General features: G+C 45.5%; 2 protein-coding genes across 7 annotated transcripts in view; one reads left to right on the top strand and one right to left on the bottom strand.

The window, feature by feature from the left end:
- AREL1 (apoptosis resistant E3 ubiquitin protein ligase 1) overlaps window positions 1–14,585 on the bottom strand; it is a 42,626-nt gene extending 28,041 nt beyond the window's left edge. For 3 of the 4 annotated variants that reach the window (XR_010070824.1, XR_010070823.1, XM_063333130.1), the window contains exons 1-9: window positions 14,489–14,585; window positions 9,854–10,108; window positions 8,589–8,648; window positions 7,706–7,932; window positions 5,922–6,159; window positions 4,768–4,937; window positions 4,508–4,688; window positions 3,531–3,778; window positions 236–313 (exon numbers count right to left, since the gene is read on the bottom strand). Coding sequence is in view for 2 of the 4 variants with exons in the window: in XM_063333130.1 (XP_063189200.1) it covers window positions 236–313; window positions 3,531–3,778; window positions 4,508–4,688; window positions 4,768–4,937; window positions 5,922–6,159; window positions 7,706–7,932; window positions 8,589–8,604 (1,158 nt within the window). In the remaining 2 variants the exon portion in view is untranslated. The remainder of the gene's footprint in view (window positions 1–235; window positions 314–3,530; window positions 3,779–4,507; window positions 4,689–4,767; window positions 4,938–5,921; window positions 6,160–7,705; window positions 7,933–8,588; window positions 8,649–9,853; window positions 10,109–14,488) is intronic. The other variant, XM_063333131.1, reaches the window with a different exon arrangement.
- A 24-nt stretch (window positions 14,586–14,609) lies between these two features.
- On the top strand, window positions 14,610–22,781 carry FCF1 (FCF1 rRNA-processing protein). Of its 3 annotated transcripts, XM_063333124.1 has the most exons (8): window positions 14,610–14,649; window positions 14,743–14,810; window positions 14,999–15,070; window positions 15,342–15,490; window positions 15,929–16,001; window positions 16,800–16,988; window positions 17,439–17,533; window positions 18,830–22,780. In XM_063333124.1, the coding sequence occupies exons 1-7, from the start codon at window positions 14,647–14,649 to the stop codon at window positions 17,512–17,514; spliced, it is 630 nt and encodes a 209-aa protein (XP_063189194.1). In that variant the 5' UTR covers window positions 14,610–14,646; the 3' UTR covers window positions 17,515–17,533; window positions 18,830–22,780. The 3 variants fall into 3 exon arrangements, with proteins under 3 accessions (XP_063189194.1, XP_063189197.1, XP_063189196.1); XM_063333127.1 differs by lacking the exon at window positions 14,610–14,649 and having other exon boundaries at window positions 16,842–16,988; window positions 18,830–22,781; XM_063333126.1 differs by lacking the exon at window positions 14,610–14,649 and having other exon boundaries at window positions 16,901–16,988; window positions 18,830–22,777.
- Window positions 22,782–23,834: the final 1,053 nt, after the last annotated feature.

Genomic DNA, 23,834 nt, shown 5'->3' with positions numbered 1-23,834 from the left:
TTTGCCTAGGAGTGGGACAAAAGGCAGGTAGGAGTGATACAACTGGCTCCTATTCATAAATACTAGCAGGATTTAGGCACTGAGAGGGAATTCCAAACTCTGAATTTTACACAACAAAGTGTTGCTCTCTGGGTGGCAGCCCTTCTCTCCAAAATCAAAAATCAGACTATCGCTCACAAGGACCACAAGCTAATAATAGGGAGGTGCAGTGACAGCTAGACAGAAAGAGGCTCACCTTTGTGCCAGGACATACTCTAAAGGTGAAAAGGCGCCATGGAATGATCTTCAGGTAGAATTCTTTCACTGAGAATTGCTGAGTAACCACAAGGAAAAGAAAATGTTAAAAGTCACACATCTGTTAAGGATTGCCTCTGAAACGCGAGGCACAAGACAGATCTGTAAGGCCAGATCTCCCTCCAACCCCAGGGACAAGTTTCTGCAACATTTGGTGACACCCTCCTCTGGCACAATGTGTAAAAACCTTTAAAGCTGTACAGAACTGTAAGCAGCTTGTCAGTAAGACTCTACTGCATGCATTTACAATACATATGGGATACCAGCATGACACAGATTTTACAGCAGTAAGCTGTTGTGTTCAGTAGAACCTTACCAGTCCAATTGGAAGGTAAAGTTAAGTGGACTTGAGAGGCTGAATTCAGGACAAGATTGTAATACATTGACAAAAAGGTTTTGGAAAAGGTCACACTGCCTAATAGAACTATTGCTACTACTCCCCAATTTCCACAACCATTTCAAACAACTTCTAAAAAGGATTTGCAATTGCTAAATCCAGGACATTTATAGAAATTTCTTGTCAGTGTATTTCTGCCAGAAGAAATAACTACTAACTGTGGAACTGTCACCCTCTGGAGAGCAAGCTAAAATGAAATTTTAGCATCTTTAGACAAAACACAAAACCATTTCCTCCACAAGCCTGTTTTAGCTGCAATGACTGGAAAAAATGATGAGCAGCATTTCTCCAGAAACAAAGCAAATATGAACAGCAACCCCTTAAAGAAATAACAGCATAGTAACAGTTATCTACTGTACAGGACAGATGCTCTGGGTATATATAGAGATATCCACGGATACAATTACGCAAACGTCAGAATCACATTAATAACTCTGGCACTTAAAGGGAACCTGCAACAGTACCCACTTCTGGTGATCTTTTACCAGGTAATGCAATAGAAAAGAGTACAAACGTCCAGAAAGATACCCCAAGGATGAAAGGATGCTGAGCTCATGAGGACCCAGCACTCATTCCCAAAGTCAGTTTTCAGAGCCACATGCAGCAGAGATTTAGAAATCTCTAGGAACACCTTCCCTCCCTCCTATAACAGTTTCACAGTCCTTCCTCTCTTTGTCAGGAAAGCAATTCCTGGATTAGTCTTTTGCTTTGATATTTAGCACTGCATTTTTCAGAATGCATTCAGATCGATAGATTAATCATAGAACCTTAGAGTACCAGGCGGAAGGGACCTCAAAGATCATCTGGTCCAACTTTTCTTGGCAAAAACACAGTCTAGACAAGGTGGCCCAGCACCCCGTATAGTCAAATCTTAAAAGCATCCAATGCTGGGGAATCCACCACTTCCCTGGGGAGATTACTCCAATGGCTGATTGTTCTCATTGCAAAAAATTTTCCTCTCGTGTCCAATCGGAGTCTCCCCAGGAGTAACTTGTACCCATTACCCCTCATCTTCTCCATGTGACACCTTGCAAGAAGGGAGTCTCCATCTTCTTTATAGCCACCCTCTAAACACTGGAACACGGTGATAAGAGTCTTCCCTAAGCCTTCTTTCCTCAAGGCTGAACAAACCCAGTTCTCTCAGCCTTTCCTCATACGGCAGGCTTCCCAGTCCTTTGATCATCTTCTTTGCCTTTCTCTGGACCCTCTCCAGCCTGTCCACATCTTTTTTTGCGTAGCAGGGACCAAAACTGAACACAGTATTCCAGTTGTGACCTGAGAAGCGCTGAGTAGAGTGGGATTAATATCTTCTTTATCTCTACTGCTGATGCCCTTGTTGATGCAACCTAGTATTCTGTTGGCTTTCTTTGCCGCAGCAGCGCACACTTCACTCACACTGAGCTTCTCCCTCAGGACCCCCAAGTCCCTTTCCACACAGCTGCTCCCCAGCCAGGTAATCCCAGCCTGTGCTGCAGTCCTGGATTATGTTTTCCCAGGTGCAAAACCTTACATTTGTCTTTGTTGAACTTAAGGTCCTTGTTAGCCCACTCTTCCAGCCTACCCAGGTATACCTGCAGGGTGGCTCTCCCTTCCAAAATGTCTACTTCCCCACTCAGTTTGGTATCACTGGCAAACTTCACCAGGGTACACTTGATCCCATCATCCAGATCACTTATGAAGATATTAAATGGCATCGGGCCCCACACCGAGCCCTGGGGGACCCCAATCATGACAGGTTGCCAGTTTGAAAAGGAACTATTTACCACCACCCTCTGGGTAGGACCTGTCAGCCAGTTCCCACTGGCTGACACACTGCACAGACCACTTGTCTAGACCGTAACACATCATTTTCTCTAGTAGGAGGCTGTGGGAAACCATACTGAAAGCCTCAGAGAAATCCAGGTAGACAATGTCCATCACTTGCCCCACGTCAACTGGGCAGGTCACTGTGTCATAGGAGGTAATCAGGTGTGTCAAGCACAATTTGCCCTTGGTGAATCCATGCTGGCTTTTCCCAATCATGTGCTTCATTTGACTTGTGATAGCCACCAGGAGGATTTGTTCCATAACTTTCCCAGGGACTGAAGTAAGACTGATGGACCTATAATCTCCTGAATCCTTCTTTAAGCCCTTCTTGTAGATGAAGGTGATATTAGCCTTCTTCCAGTATTCTGGGACATCACCCAATCTCCACGACTTCTCAAAGATTACAAGGAGCGGCCTCGCAACAGTGTCAGCCAGCTCTCTTAACACCCTCAGGCAGATATTATCAAAGTGAATTTAAATTTATTAGTAGATTTAGTGGAATTTTCTTTCTTATTGTATTTATTTATTCTTAGTATAAGAGAATCCTTAGTTTCTCTTGAATTGCTTGAATCCTGTTTCTTCTACTTATACATTTACCCTTTGTCCTCTGTCCACTTTTTTCCTTTTCTTTTCCCTGAAACATTCAAGAAACGGGGCAAAGACATTAAATCTGAGAAGTGTCTTCCTCTATGTTCCAATCTACAGGTATCGGAAACTGGGAAAGGGAAATGCAGGTCTGACCTGACCAGAGCAAAAGAAAGGCAAACAGAATATCTACCGAACACTCAGAGAGAAAAGTCCCAATAGACTTTGGATCAGACCTAGAAAGACACATGGAGTCTTAAAACTTCAAGGAGCATTTTAACATTATTCTCAGTCATGAGCTCCAAGTTTGATGGCTAGCCTTAGGCAAACCTTTTTTAACCAAATCTGAGGCACCTAATTCTGGAGATAAGATATAGGGCATAAGGAAACTCTTAGTTGCAGTGTACTTTAAACATGCACTCAACAGTGGTAACTTTATGATATCTACCTTAGGTGACACATAGCAGTACACTTTTTTAGGTTTCTTCACTTTCTCAGGGGTTTGGCTGTCAGAGGGAGAATCTTCATCTTCATCCTCAGTTGCAGTAGAAGGACGGCGCTGGGAGGAGCTCAGGTGCGTTGGTGGAAGTTGCCACTGAGTGTTGGTATAACTAGGAGCATCGTAAAGGTAGGCTTCAAAGTAAATACTGACACCTGAGGTGGACACATTGCGTTCTACAATGTTCTTTTCGTTTTCTGAGGGAAATAGATATAAAAGAGTTGTGTAAATCTTAATGGAGACCAGAATAAAAAACCTAAAGAATCCACAGACCACCACCAAATTAGTTACTAAGATTTTAAAGAAAAGGCTACACATCCAAAGGAAAACCTGGTCAAGGGAAACTCTGATAAAGAGAACCCAGGAGTGGATGAAAGGATTTCAAGACAGCAGTTTGTCTGTTCTGGCTTCAGTGACTGGTTCAAGGAAAAAAGGCATACAGAACCTCTGCCTCAGAGCACCAGCCTGAAGGCATAGCCATGTGTCAGCCACATTGCAGACTAGGTCACTCCTGAAGAAACCAGGAATTACAAAATTGTAAAAAAGCACACAAGTTACATGCAGTGTTCTTCAGCCATACAGCTTACCAGACAATACATGACTGGCTCACAGTATGACTCAGATGCCAAGTTAGCACTTGGCAAGCAATAAAAATTGCCTAGTTTCAAAGGTAAGCTTCCTGAGATAGGTGAAAAAAACACGTGTGCCCTTATCTGCTGATGGAACAGAGAATATCAGCCTTCAGAGATCTCCCTTGTCAACAGCAAATTCATTTACCTCGGCATTTTTAAATGAATAGGCATTTCTTTAGCAATTAGGCATGGCTAGCCTGCAGGGAAGCCACATTTAGCTCTGCTACACCAAGTGTCCAAAGCATCTTGTAAGAGGACACCTGGAGAATGAATACTGAGTAGCTCTTGACTCACCACTTAGAACAATGATGTCAAAATCACCATTGCTTATGGGCTGGTTCTGGTAGGAGATGCAGGCATGGAAACACCCCCTACAGTGCAAGGTGAGTCGGAAGAACACTTCGCAAGTCTGCCGATTGGACACCACAGACTTCTCAAACACAACATCAGAGCTCTCTTCTTCTTGAGGACCCAGCTAAACAGAAAACAAATTAATAAGGTGAGGGTCTCTAGCTCACCTGAAGTCAAGCAGCAAGGGATGAGGTTGCACTCACCTCGTAGATGGAGATATTGTAATTGTGCTCATCTATCAGGGACACAGAATTGCTGGTGGGATTGTCATACTCATCTCTGGGAACTATCTGCAGAGTGTGCTGCTGCCCACAGGTCAGCACCAGGGTGGAGAAATGGCAGACAATTTTGGTTTTGGAGGGAACCACCATCCCTGAAGCAGACAACAACAGTTTAGAGTCAAACAAATTACAAGGTGAAGCTACAAAGAACAGAAGAAAAGCAATCAGGGGCACAATACTCTTGAAAACGGATCAAAGTTAAACACATTCTATGTCCCTACATTAAAAAAACCAAAGTATCTGATCACTGAAATACACAGTGCAGTGCACAGGGTTTGCCTTGGGTCATAAACTTCGTACTGATAAAGCAAACCTAGTTACTGGCCCTCCAACAGATGTTTTTTGCACCACTCTAACCTTCAGCTTAAGAACTTGCTCCCACCACACATACAAACAACAAGACAGCTGACATCCAAGGAAACCTGCAAATTCAGCTTGCCAAACCAACTTTAGCCTCAAGGGCATCTGAGTTAAATGTAAGCTTCCTCTTTCTGAAGGGGTATCTCAGCAAGCCTTGTATCTATTCACCATGCAATGGAATAGAGGTACTTTCAATGAACACATATGTGAAGTATAAAAGATGCCCACTGGGGTCAAAATACAAAAGTAGAAGGAAACAAATTCAAAATGGATAAAAAGGAAATGTTCTTGAAGACTGTATAATCAAAGATATCAACTGCTCCAGGAGCTTAAAGGAATAGAGTAGGGTGTTGAAGAATCAAATCATGACAGTATTTCCACAAATAAATCAATACTTTCACAAAAGGCATTCTCTGACTCTTCTCTGATCATGGAGAAGTTACTACAAAATGGAGAACGTGACATAAGTGGTTAGGGAGTTTAAGCAGCACTAATTACTTATTCTGTAAGGCAGTTTCTATTCTGACACGTACTGGTAGTCACAAGTATGTTTTAGTCATGGGTCTATTGCTGGAATCTACACATGGCAGGAGGTAAATGGTGAAGGGTAACCCTTTCCCTGTCACCTACCTATTTTAGCTGGAAACACATTTACCTAGCTGCCTCCAATACCTCCAAATGTATTTTGAATCATTAGAGGGCCACTTAGACCTTACCTGGCTGGAACACCTTGTAGTAGGGGCTGTAGGCCACATTCAAGCCACCAAGTTTTACAGTGATCTCGTATCTCCCAGCCCTGCGCACAGTGAAGGCCACTTTTACCACATTGGAATTAGGCTCCTGAAGAACTTCTTGGGTGACAGGAATATCAATTGCTAGCTCCACATGGCAGATGTGAACTCGCAGCCCCACAGGCCGGTGAGCAGGGAAGGGTTGCCCATTTTTATAGAATAACTGCATGGGAAATGGAGAAGTCCAGGTCAGCAAAAATATGCAGTGCACAGAGGAAGAGAAAGCAAGTCGCCTTGGGGAAACAAGGGCAAGAACCTCAGCTCAGCAAAGGAAAAAAAATTAACATCCAGCACTGTCACACAGGCTGTGTTCTCCCAAGCGAACAGTGCACAAGTGGGTATTGAACAGCCTCATTCTCTTTTGTGCTGGGGTTCAAATGAGTGCCCTGAAAAGAACACGCCTCTAGGCACTTTTTCTCTGCACTATTACTGCAATATCAGAGCAGAAACTAAGAGAACCCGCTACCAAAAGGAAAAAAGCAAAGCCACATCCTTTCAGAGAAACAAGCAGATCTTGAACGTTTGTACAGCTAAGCTCTGGAAAAGCTCTCACCAATCTGTCACATAAAACAGCATGGAGAAGATGCTGACCTAAGGAGCTGAGCCAGTCTGTACTGACAAAAAAGCATCAGCATGACAACAATGCGTTAGATAAAAAGAAATCACAGACAGCTCAATCACAGAAGTGATCTGCTGTACAATTTCAGAAGGTAACACACCTTGACCAGTACTTCCTTACAAGGAAAGAATTACACCTTGAAACCCTATGTGTCTGGCACTTCAAGAGCTAGCAGCTTGTGGGCCAGATCCTGCCTGCCATCTGCAATCAGCCTGTAGTCAGCAAAAGGTTACTACTATTCCCTGTTTCTAAATAAGGGAGGGCATGGGGCCTGAAGTAGCATGGGAATAAATTCAAGCAGCAAGAACAGAACAAGTCCCTCTCCCCCTAGCTCTTTTTCACTGCCTGCCCTGGAGTTAGAACTTCTCACTCACCCTCAAGCAGAATGGTTTTCCTCAACTTCCCGAGAGGCATGAGTATGGCAACCTAGCTGAACCGTTCTTCTTATTTTGATACCCTTCTGGGTGGGGAAGGTGGGGCATAAAGGTGGGTGCATGAGCCCAGTAAAACCTGTTCAAACTTTCTCCACATAACTCCAAACTCTCAGTATTCAGGCCCCTCACACATCTTATTTGCATACTTGTCCCATTCTCCTAGACTTGGCCTTTTGAGATTGGAAGGAAACAAGTGTTCTTCGCAAGCTTTTCCAGGTCAAACAGAATAACACTCAATTTTTGAGGAACGAGGCGTGGCCATAAAGCTTTACAGCTCTTAGGTTGGTAAAATGCCCACTCCTACGCTCCCAACTTCAGCTGCACAATCAAAACATAACACCAAGTCTGTTGAAGGCAAGGCTCAGCCCACTCACTTCCCAGTAAAGGAAGCACTAGATTGGACAAGCCTGGTCCCTTCCGGCTCTTCAGAGGATTCTAAAGAGAAGGAGACGAGATTTTAAGGAGCGCCAAACCTCATATGTACTTACAGAGTTCTGCAAGACAGTTACAGGGGGCAGAAGGCATAAACACATAGCTTTCCTACTCCTAAATTACATCCAGCTTGGCCCCAAGAAAAAACATTTGAAGAGCCCATCCCTAACTCAGACTCCTGTTCCTGCCTCCAAAACTGCATAGAAACAGAAATATTCCCTTACATGCACTCGGAAGGCCATGCTGTGGCCCACCTCACAGGGGTCCTTCCAATCCCAGGAGATTTTGCAGGACCGGGGATCCAGGTAGTTGCCTCGCACGTAGTCATAAATAGTTCGCTCCCCTCGACGTTCCCGGTCCTCATGCTGAAGGAAGCTGACTATACGTGCGGCAAGCTCAAAGAGGAACTTAATGGTGAAGAAGAAAGCTACCACAGATACCGTGATCCCACCTGCAGCAAGGAGAGAACAGAGGGTGGTTGCAGCAGCATGACTAAGTCAGACACCAAAATCCCTTACGCATCAGCCAAGATACCTTTTATTAATGACGTTCTACTCAACTACAAATTAGGTGTTTAAGGCAGAAGCTATTGTGTGAACATTTATGGTTTGTGTTATGCTACAAGTAAGGTTAGAGAATAACAAGTCCCTTAAAACTCTGCAAATGACTGCAAACAGAGGAAATAGGTAAAGCTAGTAGAGTCTCAGGTATGGCTAGCAGACATCCCAACAGAAGCACGGAATTCCCTTTGAGTTGCAGATTAGAACTACAGAGATTCCTTCAAGGGAGACAGTCATATAAGCACACAACCCCTGCACATCACATTAAGGCTGGATTAAGAAGCACCACAGAGGCAACAACCCTGCACTAGTTCTCGAAAGAAAAAGTAAGGGGATGGCTTAGGAATGAAGTCAATGGAAGGACTTTAGGAACAAGAAGAATGGTGGAGAGGCAACTCTGCCAGGTGGAGGGCACAGTGCAGGGTGACAGTAACTTCATGTTTGTTAGGTAGACTCTGAACTAACATGAAAGCAGAGGCTTTCAAGAAACCCTTCTAAAGCCTATGGATAGGTCAACGAATACAGTGGCAGCCTTTCCTTCACTTACCAATAATGTAAAACATCAGGTCCCTTCGGTGAGACACACAGCCGAGGATCACAGCTGCATCTAGAACACAAAATAGGCCAAGTCCAGTCCAATGACTCTTCCTCACACACATTGGCCTAAATTTAATCTATGATTCCTCAGACAAATACCTATCAATCATCTATCTTCCTCTCCAAGGACACCCCTAAATCCCATTATTCCATAAGACTGTGAAATATGCAAACACCACAGCATGCTACAAAGAACAGTTCTCCCTTAATCACAGATTCCCATTCAGATTCAGCGATCTACAAGAAGGACAACATATCACCCTCAGAAACCAGCAAGGGCAGGCTCTGCGTACTGCAAGAAGGAGCTACTTTTTGCAGGATCACCAACTTCGACAGCAGCAGCCAAAAGCCACCCATCCAAACTGACACCTGCTTGCTTCTGCAAGTCACAAAGTTAACTTGTAGTCTGCCATGAAAGCACATCACAGAGCCACCACCAAAATGGACAGACGCTGACCCTCAACCAGCAACCTTAGAAGAAAATGCTACAGAATAAAAGAGTTGCAGTCAAGACCATCCCCATTTGTTCAAAATAAACAAAATCCTTCTAGGGCAGAGCTGAATCAATTTTTTTTCCCTGTAGCTCTACTATGAAAATATGAATGCAACTGGAAAACAGGCCATCTGTATTTTCCTACTCAATTCTGCAAAGTGAAGCCTCTCCACTGAAACTCTCGCTGATCAACACACAAGCTAAAACCTTGGTTTTGTACACTATTAAGATTACAGCAATTTTTGAGAGACACCAATCTAGAATCAAGTTCTCACTGAAGGGACTGCTAAACAAACATGTAGTAAAAAGACCGCACCCAGAACAACACCACGCTGTTTGGTTGATAAGACAGAGCTGACAGATGGAACAAGAGCAGCAGCAAGGAACGTGTGTGACAATTAGACAAACGATTTGGCATACACTAATGCACACAATATAGCTCGCCATGTCACCATTCAGTTAGTGAGAAGCTACATTGTGCATTCAAGCTGCTTTTGCTTTTTTTTTTTTAAACAAACACAAAAGGGGAGTTATTCATCAGTCATCTCAACAGCAGCAGCAATGGACACCAGCATGCAGAAAGCTTAAATGAGGTATTTCCCCCCAACAATAGCCATGACTTTCCAGCCCAGCATATCTCCTTTGCCGGTCTCCGCAGATACCCCATCCCTCCAAGGCCTCCACAGATACCCCACCCCTCCAACCAAAAAGCAATCACGTACCTTTACACAAGTGCCCATGTTCTAAAAGCCAAAAGGCGGGTACCCATTCTTCAGCATCCTTCCTCTTTGTGCCCAACACTGGGGCAAACGTCAGCAAGAAGAGGCCATAGAGAAGATTATTACAGAAACTCCTGGAACTCGCAGCACAGAATCATTGCTGAAAGGTGAGGACTTGAGCACAGCAATTTCTTCCTCTTTGTGGAAAAGGGCTGTCCTGCAATGCTGCTCCCTGGAGCCTGTCGTTTGCTAGGTTCCCTGGAAAAGGAAAAAATTGGAGAGAAAAAGGTTAGATCTCTCCATTGTTGTGGACAAATCTAGCAAGTAGAAACATGTGAGAGGTGTAAGATAAAAGAGTACCACTAGATGTCAAATCCGTAGGAGAGGTGCTGTAAAGGTATTGCTGTTGATGAGGTGCTAGGCTTCACCACATCCTCAACCTCCACCTGTCACAATCGCATTGCATTATATGACCCCTGAAACTAGCAGGTTCGATATGGAACAAAATACATCCTGCCTCCATAGATTTCCATCAGACTCATGGGTTTCATGGAGCAGCTAAGAACCTGTGTGCCACTCATGAGGACTGCTAAGATCAGGTACCACTTCAAGCCTTCACACCCCCAAAAATGCCATGTACTATCCTGAAACTGATTTTGCCCAGATTTTTGCCCAGACTATTTATAGTCAAGCCTAAAAATAAAAATCTTTAAAAGTTCTTGGACCCCAAAGCAAACCACATAAAATTTTTTTGCTGCTGCTGTTTTAGGTATTCAGGAAACCGATATCCTCACAAGGAATTTAAGTTTCAGCAGCACTATCCACTAAATTACAGCTTTTCTGTTAGGATTGACATAAAAAAACCATAAAAATCTAACAAGAAGGATTGATGCAGCCCACAAAAACCAGGACATATGCCAGAAGAAAAGCCACAGAGCCTACCCAGTTGGTATCTACTCATTCAGATTATATAAAGGAGTGAGAATAAAATGAACAGATCCAGGCTCACCACAGCAGCTGTCTGTAAAGACAGTCACCTCTTCTGGGGATGTAAGCGATACGCTCCTCCTGCCTGCCATACCACCACCTCGGCTGCCACTTCCTCCTTCCTCCCCCCTCTACCTTCCTCTTCAGATGGCTCTTATTTCCCTCCATCCCAATAATCATACAGACCTGGCTGCCTTTGCACATTTCCACTAAGCTTTCTAATGCACATGAAAGCCGACAGGTAAGTCTGTGCAGAGCTCCGACTGCGCTGCAGAAGCAGCCAGACTCTCACTGTCTTTTCCTCCCCCACATCTCAAGGAAAATCCCACCCACTCAGCTATTTTCTTCTCTCCTCTGCTTGAGCGAACAGTATTGCAGTTCCCAGGGCACAAGTTCTCATTCTCAGGTAAAGCTTCAGGTTTCTAAACTCATATCTCTGTGCATTAAGAATCACAGACTTCACAATTTCCTTAATATTTTAGTTCTTTCACAGTACTTATCCAAGATGTGTGACAAATGCCTGGTTGAAACTCTGCTCCAGCTTGGCCTGGCTGTGGAAGGTGTGTGTGCCTCCTCCCCACAAAGCTGAGGAATTTCACAGAAACTTATCAATGTTTGGGAATCTGTGAGATCTCCCTCCAGCATCTTACAGAACCAGGCTCTTCATGTCCCCAAAAAAAACATCAGTACAGAACTGGCACTGTGGGTTCATCCATCCAAGCTATTTCTGCCTCAGTCCATAACCCATTCCCCTCTGTAAAGCACACCACAAGTCACACAGCCTCTTTCTCTCACACTTAAAAAGAGAAAGACACATCATTTCAACTACAAGGGTTTTTAAGTCAATTGAAGCACGAGTCTCTTGACCTGTGTTACAGAATTTCAGAGCTCGCTGGACACAGGGAATTAGTTATTTCCCTCAATCAGCACAGCAACTTCTCATTTATTATCTCTACGTGAAGTGGTAAACAAGACACCACGTCAGGTGGCCACCATACAATCTACTTCCTTCTAGCAGACACACTGCCAGCAGCTTTAAGGATGCTCTTGCAGCTGGGATACACTGGGGTAAAGAACCTAGTTGCAAGTAGGTGGTATCCAAGATATGTTGCCACTCACTTATCAGAATGCAGATCTAAATTAAAATAGTGTCTGTGCTAAGAACTGCCAGCTAACAATCTGGGAAAGGAATTCTGAAAATCAGCAATATAAGGTGCCATCATAGCTAGGCTGGAAAAAAATACTGAACTGTCCGACAGGTCTTAGTGATCTTGATCCAAGGACAGAATAAGAAACTGCCTCCTGCCATCTGCAGGGAAAATAGGGATTTGGAACACTTCACCTTGGTTTGACTCAAGGAGTAGTGGCATAATTGGGATACACAGCATGGAATCATAAAATAAACTATATTAGCGCCATGCTTCTATCAAGTTAGCAAGGAAAGAAAGACCAGTAACAGGAATACATTTTGTTTGTATTACTGCTGCTGTGAAGGCAGAGGAACACAGTGCAAAGCTCCAGAAGGAAGCACAGCTGTAGCCACACGTACAAAAGGAACTATAACACAGCAATGGCACATTCATGTGGCTACAGCTACAAAGCCAGCTGGGAGCATGCTATACAGAACTGATTTACTGAGGTCCTAGGAAATCTGTTGTGCCTCTTGGGTTTTTTTGGTGCACTGATAAATTTAACTTCCTTTCTTCTCTCTCAACAAGTTCCAAAATTCAGAAGAAAGATGGGTTTAAAAGCTTTCTGCACGTTGATACTACCTCACCCAACCAAGACATGAGAACCCTTCATCTCTGCACAGAATGTCCTCTCAATCCATGTCCACGAATGTCCACCACCAATGGCACACATGTCTCATGCCATGCACAAGACAACAATTCTCTGAGTGAAAAGGCACAGTATTTTCTCACATTAATTAAAGCATGCACCAACCAACCAACAGGAATGCCCACAGGAACCTAACTTTAAAATACACCCACAGAAGACTGAAGAGTCAGGGCAAAAGGCACTAAGCAGGCTCCAGTATCACCTGTCAAGGACAAAAGGCACATCAATGGCCAGTGTCCATACAAAACAGTCATTCCTCATCAGGGCTAGAATCTGTCACATGCATTTACGTGCAAGCCAAATAAAATAGTAACAACAGGAAGAAAACCACACAGGAAACCTTTGCCAACTGCCAACGTCTAAGGACTTTTCATCGCAACTGAACCACCACCAGGGCTGTGAGCTCCTCCTGTCCTCTTCAAACAGAGCAAGTCAGCCAGATGGCAACTTCCAGGCAGGTCTCACCTTGACTCCAGATCTGCTCCCAAGCCAGGACAACATTCAGCCACTTGCCACCCTACACACCTGTGGGGAGAGCAGATTGTCCCCCTTTCTCCTTGATTATTTCCTTCACTCAAACCACTCAGGTCACCTAAGCAGCACCAAGGGAAATCCACCAACTGCACTTCCTCAGCCAACAATTAAGCCTGGTACAATCAACCAGGCGGAAAGCTCAGCCACCGTTTCCTCGGTGAACCCAATTCTTCTTTCAGGCTAATTTTCTTCCTCATTGTTGGGGCCTCAATTAGAGCTTTACCGAGGCCAGCATTTCAGGAAGAAACTCCTGCATAGCACCTCGCTGGCTGCGTAGCTGCCTTGGCTGACCAGCACACCAGATAAAACTGGTTGCATCTGGAAGATACCGACAGCTACAGGTTCGCACTAATCCCAGAAGCTTGCACAAGAAAGATAACAACGGGGAGACCTCTCTCTCACCCTGCCCTGCCCAGGACACTAGAAACCAACTGCCGGGGACTCTCAGAATTGCCTGGGTTGGAAAAGATCTTTCAGATCATCTAGTCCAACCATCAACCTAACACTGACAAAAACCATCACCAAACTATATCTCTAAGCACTCTGTCTACCCGTCTTTTAAAAACCTCCAGGGATGGTGACTCAACCACTTCCCTGGGCAGCCCGTTCCAATGCTTAATAACCCTTTCAGCGCAAAATTTTTCCTAATATCATCCAAGAACCTGGAGAATGTTACAGGTGCAGAAAAAAGGTACTTTGGGTCAGACTACACCGTTACGGCTGCAGAAGTTAAGCTCATTTGTCAGGACTTCGGGTCACAACTGTCGGCAAGAATTAGGGATAATGACAACTCGCTGCTTTTCACGAAGAAGTTCACGATCCAGAGGGCAGCAAGGTTAGGAAAGAGGGCAGAAAACCTCCGGAACCTCCCAAAACCGGAGAGAAGCGGGGAAGGTGGGCGGTCGGGGTGTTGCCGTTCCCCACCTCCATCCCGCACCGGCTGTGGCTCGGCGGGGCCACCGAACCCCGCGGCCTTCCCGCCCCCAACCCACCCGACGTGCCGCCGATAACACCACCGACGGTGAAATCAAAAGGGAAAGAGCCAGAGGCCGCCACCCTCCCCGCTCCCCGGGAGCGCCGGGCCCACCCGCCCCCACCGCCGGCCCGGAGGCGCCGGTGCTGGGGGCAGGCCCGGGGGGACCGCGGCGGGGGGACCCCCGCCGCGGTCCCCCCGGGCCTGCCCCCAGCACCGGCGCCTCCGGGCCGGCGGCGCTCGCGTCCTCGGAGGACCCCCCCCGCTTTCCGTGAGGCGGCGGGGAAGGTGGGAAGCGCCGTTACCGGGATCTCCGCGGCGTCGGGCCCTCTGCTGCGCGCGACCAACACCGGCTCCCGCTGCCCGTTGCTGGCAGCCGGAAGTGACGGGTATCGTCCCCCCCCCCCCCGGCACCTTCCCGGCGAGAAGGGGCGGCACCGGAAGTAGCGGCGGCAGCGGCAACATGGTGAGGAGAGAGCGGGCTGGGGGGGTGGTGGGGGGGTCTGGGTTGGGGGGTCTCTCCTCAGCTCATCGGGGCCGTGCGTTTGTCTCCTTGCAGGGGAAGCAGAAGAAGGCGCGGAAGTACGCGGTCATGAAGCGCATGATCAGCCTCCGGGATCAGCGCATGTGAGTGTGGCCGCGGCTGGGCCTAGTGCCGGTCCTAGGCGGGGCCCTGCAGCCGCCCGCGTGGGGCTGTCCATCCCCATGTCCCGGGAGGGACGGAGGGAGGGGATCCCGGCCCAGGCCTCTCCGCCGCTGGCCGCCCTTCCCTGCCGCCCCGCCCCCCCCCCAGGAGTGCCCGTGTTTCCTTGCAGTAACGAGAAGGAGCGGGCGAAAGCCCCCGTGAAGAAGAAGGAGGACCCGAGTGCCATCAAGGAGCGGGAGGTGTAAGTGCTGCCGAGGCTTTGGGGAGGGAGGGATGGAGGGCAGGCGGGCCAGCCGGACATGCTGCAGGCTGCAGCCAAAGGCAGTTCCGAGCAAAGCTGTCAGTAGGAAATGGTGCCCCAAACCAAGGGAGTGGGCTTAGGAGGCCTGACGTGTCACCCTCCCACCCTGCCTTGTGTTGTTTCTGCTCGTTACCCTTCCTTCATTCTGCGCAAGTTGTATATACGTTGTTAATTGCAATTAACTGATTTGAATTCTTTGTCTTCCCCGCAGCCCCCAGCATCCCTCTTGTTTGTTCTTCCAGTATAACACGCAGTTGGGCCCCCCTTACCACATCCTAGTTGACACTAACTTCATCAACTTCTCCATCAAGGCCAAGCTGGACCTAGTGCAGTCGATGATGGACTGTCTCTATGCCAAATGTGAGTGTCTGCATCACTCGCAGCTTCTTCTGGACCCCATAACACCATGATGTGTTGGTGATGTGCATTATCATCCTCAGGTCAATAGCTGAGGATAACAGAAATCTTGAAAAAAAGATATGTGCTATAATAATCAAGCTCATGGCTATGGTAACCCTGGAACTGTCTTTGGTTTCAGTCAAACAATGGTCTTAAATGCTAATGTCAACAAAGGTAAAGCATTAGTAACTTAAAAATCTAAAATGACCATAGCATGGTCAAACTTGGTGGCTTTACATTTTGTCACTTTGCAGCCTTATCAGTTCTCACAAGTTTAAAAATGTAAGTAGTATGTTGTAAAGTTCCATGATAATTAACTGTTCCTGGGCATGTGGCAATACTGTAGGGGTCTGTAAAGAAATACTGCTTGGCTTTAATACAGGCTTTTTTTGTGTGTAGGTATTCCATGCATCACAGATTGCGTAATGGGTGAAATTGAGAAATTAGGACAGAAGTACCGTGTGGCATTAAGGTAGGTGCAGGTTGTTCTCCGTTTCTAGAACTTAATGTTTTAGTATAAGTAAATGAAAAGCACTGTCCATGATGATGCTCTTGCACTAGAGAGTGGTTAGGTTGTTGCAAAGTCCCAACCTTGCTTTTGTTTCTCTGGCTGTATGAGATTGGTACAATGGTTCGAGTTTTGGATATTTTTTTTTTTTTAAACTGAATGTTAGGTCTGAGTGCACAATATTGATCTGTAAATCTTTTTTTCCCCCTAAGACTTTGAAAATAACATTTCCTCCTTGTTCTCAATATATATATAGATTTTTTTAATTATAGAAATTTATAAAAATAAAGAAATGGCCCAAGTCTTATGGAACCTCATGTTATTCCTGTAGGAGTAGATAGGACATACTGATAATCTAGAGCCACGTTATTGTGTGATCTGTACAAAACTAGTCCGATGTAGTTCGTGCTCTCCAGGTGTACCAGTCAGATGTATTGTTCTTGGCTTTTTATTGTGGCCTGTTGTGCTGTAAAGTATCCGAGTGCATCCCCTAAACAGCTTTGATGTTCCCCTTCAGAGAGGAGCTAAAGTGTTTCTAGATGCATGGTACGAAAGATCAGATACTAGAAGTTCTAGTTCTTCCCACAGATAGCTTTTTTCAAATGACTTCGTTAGGCAAGAGCCTAACATTGTCGGGATCTTCAACCCGACTAACAGGTACTAAGAAATACTTAACCTGTAACAATTAACCAGTCAAAATGCATTCTTTTTTTGCTCTTAATTTCAATTAACTCTTGTGTACCATTCGCTCCATCCCTTCAGCTCTTGTTTTGAGAATAACATACTGCGTTCCTGTTCCTCCAGACTGTGTTACTGTACACTCTGGTCTGGTTGCTGTCACGCTGCCTTGTATGTCCCCACAGAATTGCCAAGGACCCTCGGTTTGAACGCTTGCCGTGTATGCACAAAGGAACCTACGCAGATGACTGCTTGGTACAGAGGGTCACTCAGGTATTTCTGTTTCTGAAATTTTCTATCCTGTGCTAACATACTAAAAAATTCCTGAACCCTCCTAGTTACCGATGACTTAAATTTCCCACGAAGTAACTGTAAAATCTCACTAAGGGTCGGTTTCAGTCCCTAGCACAACTTTATTTGAAGGAAGGTGTAGTCTTTCCTGAGCATTCTTGTTGTGTAGGGCTGCATCAAGGAGCACTTAGGATGGGAAAGCTGTGAGGTGGGAAGGCTGGACAGACATTGGATATTTCTATGAGCCTATTTTGGTGACTGGAAGGATGTTACTAGCCTGCAGTGGAGTTCTGTACAAGCCCTAGTAATGCCTCGCTAAGGACTCATAGGCCTCTTAGGTTAAATGAGCTGACTGAATAGAAGATTTTGCCCAGCTTTGTGTCCTCTCTGTGGTTCACTGGTGTTGAATCTGACTTGCCTCTTTTTTTGCAGCACAAGTGTTACATTGTGGCCACAGTGGATAAAGAGCTCAAGCGGAGAATACGAAAAATCCCAGGAGTGCCTATAATGTATATTTCCAGGCACAGGTAAGGGACCTCTGACAGGCAGGAACACTGCCTGGCAGGATCCGTGTCTGACACTCACCATGTATGACTTCTCTCCTGCATTGTCCGTAGTGCAGGTTGCAGTAAAGGGGCTAATGTTTGCACAAAGGTAGAAGTACAGCTGCTGCTGGGAAAAGACTGGTCGCAGACCCACTTTTATTGCAGTCTGCATGTCCACTTGCTTTTACTTGGAAAACAGTTTCCTTGAGGCCAATGTTTCCATAGATCAGTTTTGCTTACCGCCAGCAGCAGCAGGACTACCAGGCAAATGCATTCTACAGGTTGTTGAGGAAAAGAACCATTATTGTTCCATGTTCTATTTGATAGCTTTGTGTAGCCTCAGCTAAGAGATTGGATTTGCTTCTTAGATAAAAAACAAACCAACTCAGAAGCATGTTAGTGCAGCAATTTCAATGCAACAGATTTTTGCAGTATCTGCAAGTACTGTGTCACTTTATTAATTTTTTATATGCAATAGGACCGGTGGTCTACTGTAAAAACATTTGCGTAAATTTATTTCCTGTTCTTTCCAAAGCACTCATAAAGCCTGGACTAAGAAGATTCTACTCACCTTTGTTTGTCATATCCTGTGTTTTAATATTTCTTCTACATAACGGACAGCTCATAAGATTTGTCTTGCATAGAACATATGCCAAATTGTTTTACAGTGTGGTAGATATGTTTGGTAGCATGGTAAAGAGACATGTCAGGAGGTGGAGAGAAAAGGGCCAAAGTCTTCAGATGGGATGGGAGAGATACTAGAAAGGAGGGAATTGTGCTACCAGTTGGAGACAATGAGTCTAGTAATATGCAGACAGAGCAGTATGTCAGAAATGAGAAGGTTGATTGCTATAAATGTGTAAAGTCTTAACTGATCTGTAATTAGAATGCGGCTCAGAAGATTTTTCTCTCAAAACATCTTTACCCCTTATTCCCTGTGGCCATGAATTATAAGCTGAATGGCCAAAGTTTTATTCTCTGTGGTGGTTTGCTCTTAAATGCTAAGTCAGATCTTATAAAACCACCATGTTTTTCTTTCTCTGGAGACGGTGAGCTTTTGAGATGCCCGATTCCCGAGTTTGAGGTGAAGTATAACAGCAACTTTATGAAGGCTTTTCACTTCCGGAAGTAATGTTTTTCTTCCTGGGGACCTGAGCTGCAGATAGAAATGCAGCAAAGCTGCTTGCTGTTCAGTCTGCCTGTAAGCCTGTTGCTGCATGGGGAGGGCAGCAATGTGGAGTAGGTTGTCTTCATATGTTTTCCCTCTTTCTTTCTCAGATACAATATTGAGAGGATGCCAGATGATTACGGAGCTCCTCGATTCTAACCTGTCCAGCCAAGCCATCGATGCCAGGACTCTGAGCCAGGATAAGGGTCCTTCTGGTTCCAACCCTCCTGCTTTCTTTTCTGCTGGGTCTCTGCTCATAGGACTGTGGGTGACATTGGACCAACTTTATAGCCTTGATCTTCTAAGAAAAAGCTACTTGGAAGAGTCTGGTTTTATTCATCCTTGTTCTGACTTGGCCTGATTACCTATAGCTGGGAGAAGCACATGGGAAAGAGAGGCCAGCAGTGCCCAGAACAAGCCTAACTGCCTCTTTGTGGGGGTCATTGGAAAAAGTGATTTCAGCATTCTGAATTCTGGTGATGCAATTCTGGCTGAGAATGAAACCACCGAAATTTTAGAAGTTTCTTACTGCTGTATCTGCAGCAGGACAAGTGTTCCTCCGGGAAACTCCCTCACACCTGTCCCACGAGCAAATTGGAATCTGCATTCTGGACAAAAGCTGTCAAATCTGCACCAGTTGGCGTGTCTTCTCTGGACCAATGGTCTGGAAAATTTTAATTCAGAATTGATGGGCTTCTATTCAACTGTACAATGAATGAAGTTGGGTTAAGTGTTCAGATTCCCGTGTCTATACTGGGTTAGGTGGCAGCTCAGTCCTTTTGCTTATATGGAGAGTGATGGCAGGAGAGCAGGGTTGGGTCGGGACAGACATTTCTATCTTGTTTGCTTGACACCTGTGCACCTCAAAGGCTTATCCCTTTCGTTAGGTGTCAGGGAATAGGAGGAAGGTATCAGACTTTAACAGGAAAATGTCAAACTGTGAAAGGTATTAACGTAGGCTGGGAGCAGAGTAGGTGGGAGGAATCTGAGCAATGGCTCTGGATCAAGAGAGTCTCACAGAGACCTGCAGCATTTGCTGCAGGAAGGAAGTGGTCAGCGGAGGGAAGGAAAAGAGATGGTTAAGCCACATGGAGAAGTGGAGAGGAAAAAATACTTCAAAGATGAACTCTGTATTCTCATATCTTCTCCATTACTCTTTAATTTTTAGCAATATAATTTGCTCTTCTGATCTCTGCTCTGTGGTGAGAGGAATTGTCTTAAGACTGAGAGGCAAGAGACAATATGAGGGTTGCCAGGGGCCAACGTGCCATAGCGTGCTTCCTAGCTGAAATGCTGGAGTTGGGGTATAGTAAAGGAGGAGAAACTTTCAAACTTTAGTAGAGCTTTTATCCTGTGGTGCCTTACACTGGTCCAGGTTGCAGAGACTAGCTGAACTCGGATGTCTGTATGCTGGGCAGCATACAGTGAAGATAATACCTCTCTTCTGCTAATCATTTCTGTCCTTGGGAAATGCCCTGACGTGCTAATAACTTCTTGCTAGCACCCTGCCTCTACAGATACTGCAGGAAACTTTGGGAACACATCAATCTTACTCCTCGTACTATCTCTTTACTTGCTGCAGGCTCACCTACTAAACTCATCCCTGAAATAACAGCATACTGACACTTTCAAAACATAGCCTCTTCCAAGCTATCACTGTTGAAGTTTATCTTCTCTGCCTCCAGTCAGGAAGGGGGTAGCCAACAACCCTGAGATTTTACACTCTGTGTGTAATTGTACATTTCAAAAATAATATCCTTAGTTTTCTTCTCTCAATCCAAGTAACATTTATTTAAGGTAAATGTTTAAGTGTTGTCATGAACACTTGAAGATCATGTTTAGTCAAATGAGGACTGACACACAGTTGTAGGATTAGATCTGTGTAACTTGGTTTCCAGAATAATTCTCCATTTTGAAAGACTTCTATAAGACAGAGTTAACTAGAATTGTTTCTGTGCAAATAACTTCACTTGAATTAACCTAAATTGAAGGAAAATGGAGAAGAAAGAAATGGAGTCTTATGGTAATACTTGATATCAGTCTTTGTGGTGCTAAAGAAGAGGTCAAAGGCACAGCAACATGATGCATTTGGGGAATGTCTGCCTGCCAGCAGAATGCCTACTGGAGGGACTTAACAAAAATATATGTATGTAGCATGAACTGTGGGTAGGACTCAAAGCAAACGTGCCCATTTAATGAAGTCTTTTACTCCTTAAATTAATGTTCCTTGTAATCTGCCTTGCTTGTTTTAGTAACAGGAGGAGGAACCTGGAATAGGTATAAGGCAATTCCTGAAGAAGCATTAAGAGGGTTGAAGGACAAGTAGCAGGGAGGAGGTATTGGCAGTGAGTGAACCCATCAGGAAATGTTCGTAAATTGAGTGTAATTGGCAAGACAGAAAAACTTGGGTATTAACTCAAAGAGCCTGGTCAGAAGAGAAACGCAGGACAGGAAAGGACCCCCTGAGTTACCAAGTGCTTCCCCTGCAGTCCCAGGGAACCTGTGTACCAGACGCTTAGTTCACAGGGAAGTATTTACTCCATGCACACCATGGCATCCCAGCCTCGGATCCAACTTACAGTACGTCAAAGGAGGAAAGATCATTATCTGTATAACAGGAAAGAATTTGGTAAGCGAGAATGCTTTGGTGTTCCTACAAATGCAGAACTCTGCCAGTCCAAATCAGAAGAGAAATTTTTTCCTGACCCAACTCTGGCAGTTGGTTTAAACCTGCACATGAGTTAGATATCAAACAGATGCCTGCAATGTTTCTCAGTAACTCTAGGGAATCCAGCCTCCCCCTTAACATCCTGTCTCTTGCTGTAGCCAGTTTCCATAGCTTCACAGACAGAGAAAACAATCAGAAAAGCCACAAAAAGAAGGTTTGAAGTTATGCGAAGAATGGGAGAAAATAATTTCTACACCTTTCTGGGGGCCACCAGAAGGCCCAAGATTGCTGCAGCAGTTCCACCAGATGGAAGTGAAGAAACTTAAGCTGCTGATCCAAGATGTGACACTGGTTAATTGAGGGTTAACTGAAATGTGTTAGAATAGCATTTAGAAGCAGGAAGAGCATAAGCTGTTAGAAAAATTAACTAAAACCAGCATGATGACATGCATTAATGTTACGGACTGTAAAAGAATAAGAGGGCACAATGTGAACTTAACAGGGTTGCTTTAGGACAAGGTAATGTTGGGTAAAACCAATGTATCTTGGCTGGCGGGAATCAACTCCACTGCTGACCAAACCAGATTTGGGCATCAACAAAAGCATCTGTCAAGTTATTTGGAAATTAGATTTTGGCCTCCTCGATGTAGGCTGGAAAACAATTGGTACTAAAAATTGTTGAGTACATGTATTTCTTCATAAGGGAAGTAACAGGTTTCTTCACAATATTGAGTAACCACAATAAACAGCAAGAATATTGGGAGAGACCTGCCTGCAGGAAATAACCTTGAGTAGACTGATCACAAGAACTCACTTTGAGTGAATTGATCAGGAGGATAAATCAAAGGATGTTTGCAACAGGAATTCCCTGTTATGAAAGGACAGACTTTCAAAAGCTTAGTGAGCAAACTGGCCCTAACAGCTTGTGGATATAAATGTTAAATATGTGTATGATGTGGAGGCCAAAAGTAGGTGAAGTCATATTCACTGCAAGAGGAAGCTTGAAGGAGCACCACCCTAGACAGAAAAGGATCAATAATCATCTCTAGATGAAAAGATACTGAAGAATAGAAAAGACAATTCTATGTGTATTAGATTAATTAAGATGGTAGTTTTCTTAAAGATTTGCATCTCATAACTTGAGCTCTGACTCTACTTGAAGCTTTTCTTGTAGATTCATGGTGCATCACCTCTGTGGGTTCCTTGGAACTTAACAACAAATGAACACAAAGTCATCTTTTCCAGCAGAGAGGACAAAACTTTTTTCTCTGCCTAGTAATCTGGTTTTCCTGATTGTTCTCCTGACTGAAGTCTTTGGACTTTAACACCTGCCTTTCTCCACTGGCCAGGGGTCCTTGATTCACCAGCCACGAACTAGGGATTGAACATGAGAAAAATTGCTTGGGTTTTCTGCGTTTGGGAAGGAGGACAAGCAAAGAGACACCACAACACTGGTGCACTGCTGACCTAAACTGTAGCCACTAGGCTTCACTGCCCAGCTGGTAGAATTCACATACTCAAGCCCTCGTGTCTTTTCTCTATAAGGGGAGTTCAGCCCTTTGCATAAATCTTTGCTTACTGGCTACAAAATATATTTGTATGTTCAACTCATACTTCAGTGTGGGAAGAGAGAAACGCAAGGAAAAATTCTTTCCCTGCTCCTCAGTACAGTTGCTTCTACAGTGGATGAGGCAATTTCACACATCTGCTGCTCCATTCTCATTTTGCTTCTCAGGTTTATCCCCAGCATATTCACTGAAAACCAAGCAGAATTGTTCACGTCATTTCTCAGGGATGGGTCACCCAGCACGGCCCTGTCCCTGCGCAGAGGGTCCGCACCCCCATTCATGAGGCTAAAGGGCCCCTTGCCCGGGGTGCACCCTTCCCGAGGCCTGGCTCAGCTGGATTTACAGCCGCACTCATTTCACCCTTCCATCGCCAACCACAATTAATTAGCTCTGCCATCGCACTTCGGGTCACCGACACCGGGTTGACCGTAACCCCGTGGGGCTGAAGCGGCACGGCGACACCCGCCGTGGGCCGCAGCCGCTGCCATCGAAGCGAGCAGTGACCGAAACATGGCCGCCGCCGCCTCAGGGTAACCGAGGTCACCGTCGCCCCCGTCCCGCTCGCACCGCGGCCTGCGGGAGGCCGCCCGCGGCCGTGCCAGCCCCACAGGGGCGCTTGCGCACCCGCGACAGGACATAGTGACACCCGCTTCGTCGTCGCCCCCCACACGAAATGGAGCCTCCGCCGGGGTCGGCTCTGGCTCCCTTCTGCCCTGCGCCTCCCCGTTCGTGGAGGGCGGGAGGCGGCGCTCTGCAGTGGCCTCCGCCCCTCTCTATGCTCCCCTCCGCTGGGTTACCGTCCTCCCCCCCGCAGTGACGACAGCCTCCCGCTAGGGGGCGCGCTGCCGGCGCCGAACCCGCGAGCGGGGGGGTGCCCCT

The sequence above is a fragment of the Chroicocephalus ridibundus genome, chromosome 4, assembly GCF_963924245.1.
Source record: "Chroicocephalus ridibundus chromosome 4, bChrRid1.1, whole genome shotgun sequence".
In the NCBI taxonomy this organism is placed as follows: Eukaryota; Metazoa; Chordata; class Aves; order Charadriiformes; family Laridae; genus Chroicocephalus; species Chroicocephalus ridibundus.
The sequence above is the reverse complement of the archived record's forward strand: the minus strand, read 5'-3'. Positions and strand labels throughout refer to the sequence as shown.

Bases quoted from the DNA above. Each gene is read 5' to 3' on its own strand.
- FCF1 (XM_063333124.1), top strand. The intron at 15,491-15,928 runs GTGAGTGTCTGC...TTTTGTGTGTAG, and splicing joins GGACTGTCTCTATGCCAAAT to GTATTCCATGCATCACAGAT. The intron at 16,989-17,438 runs GTATTTCTGTTT...CTTTTTTTGCAG, and splicing joins TGGTACAGAGGGTCACTCAG to CACAAGTGTTACATTGTGGC.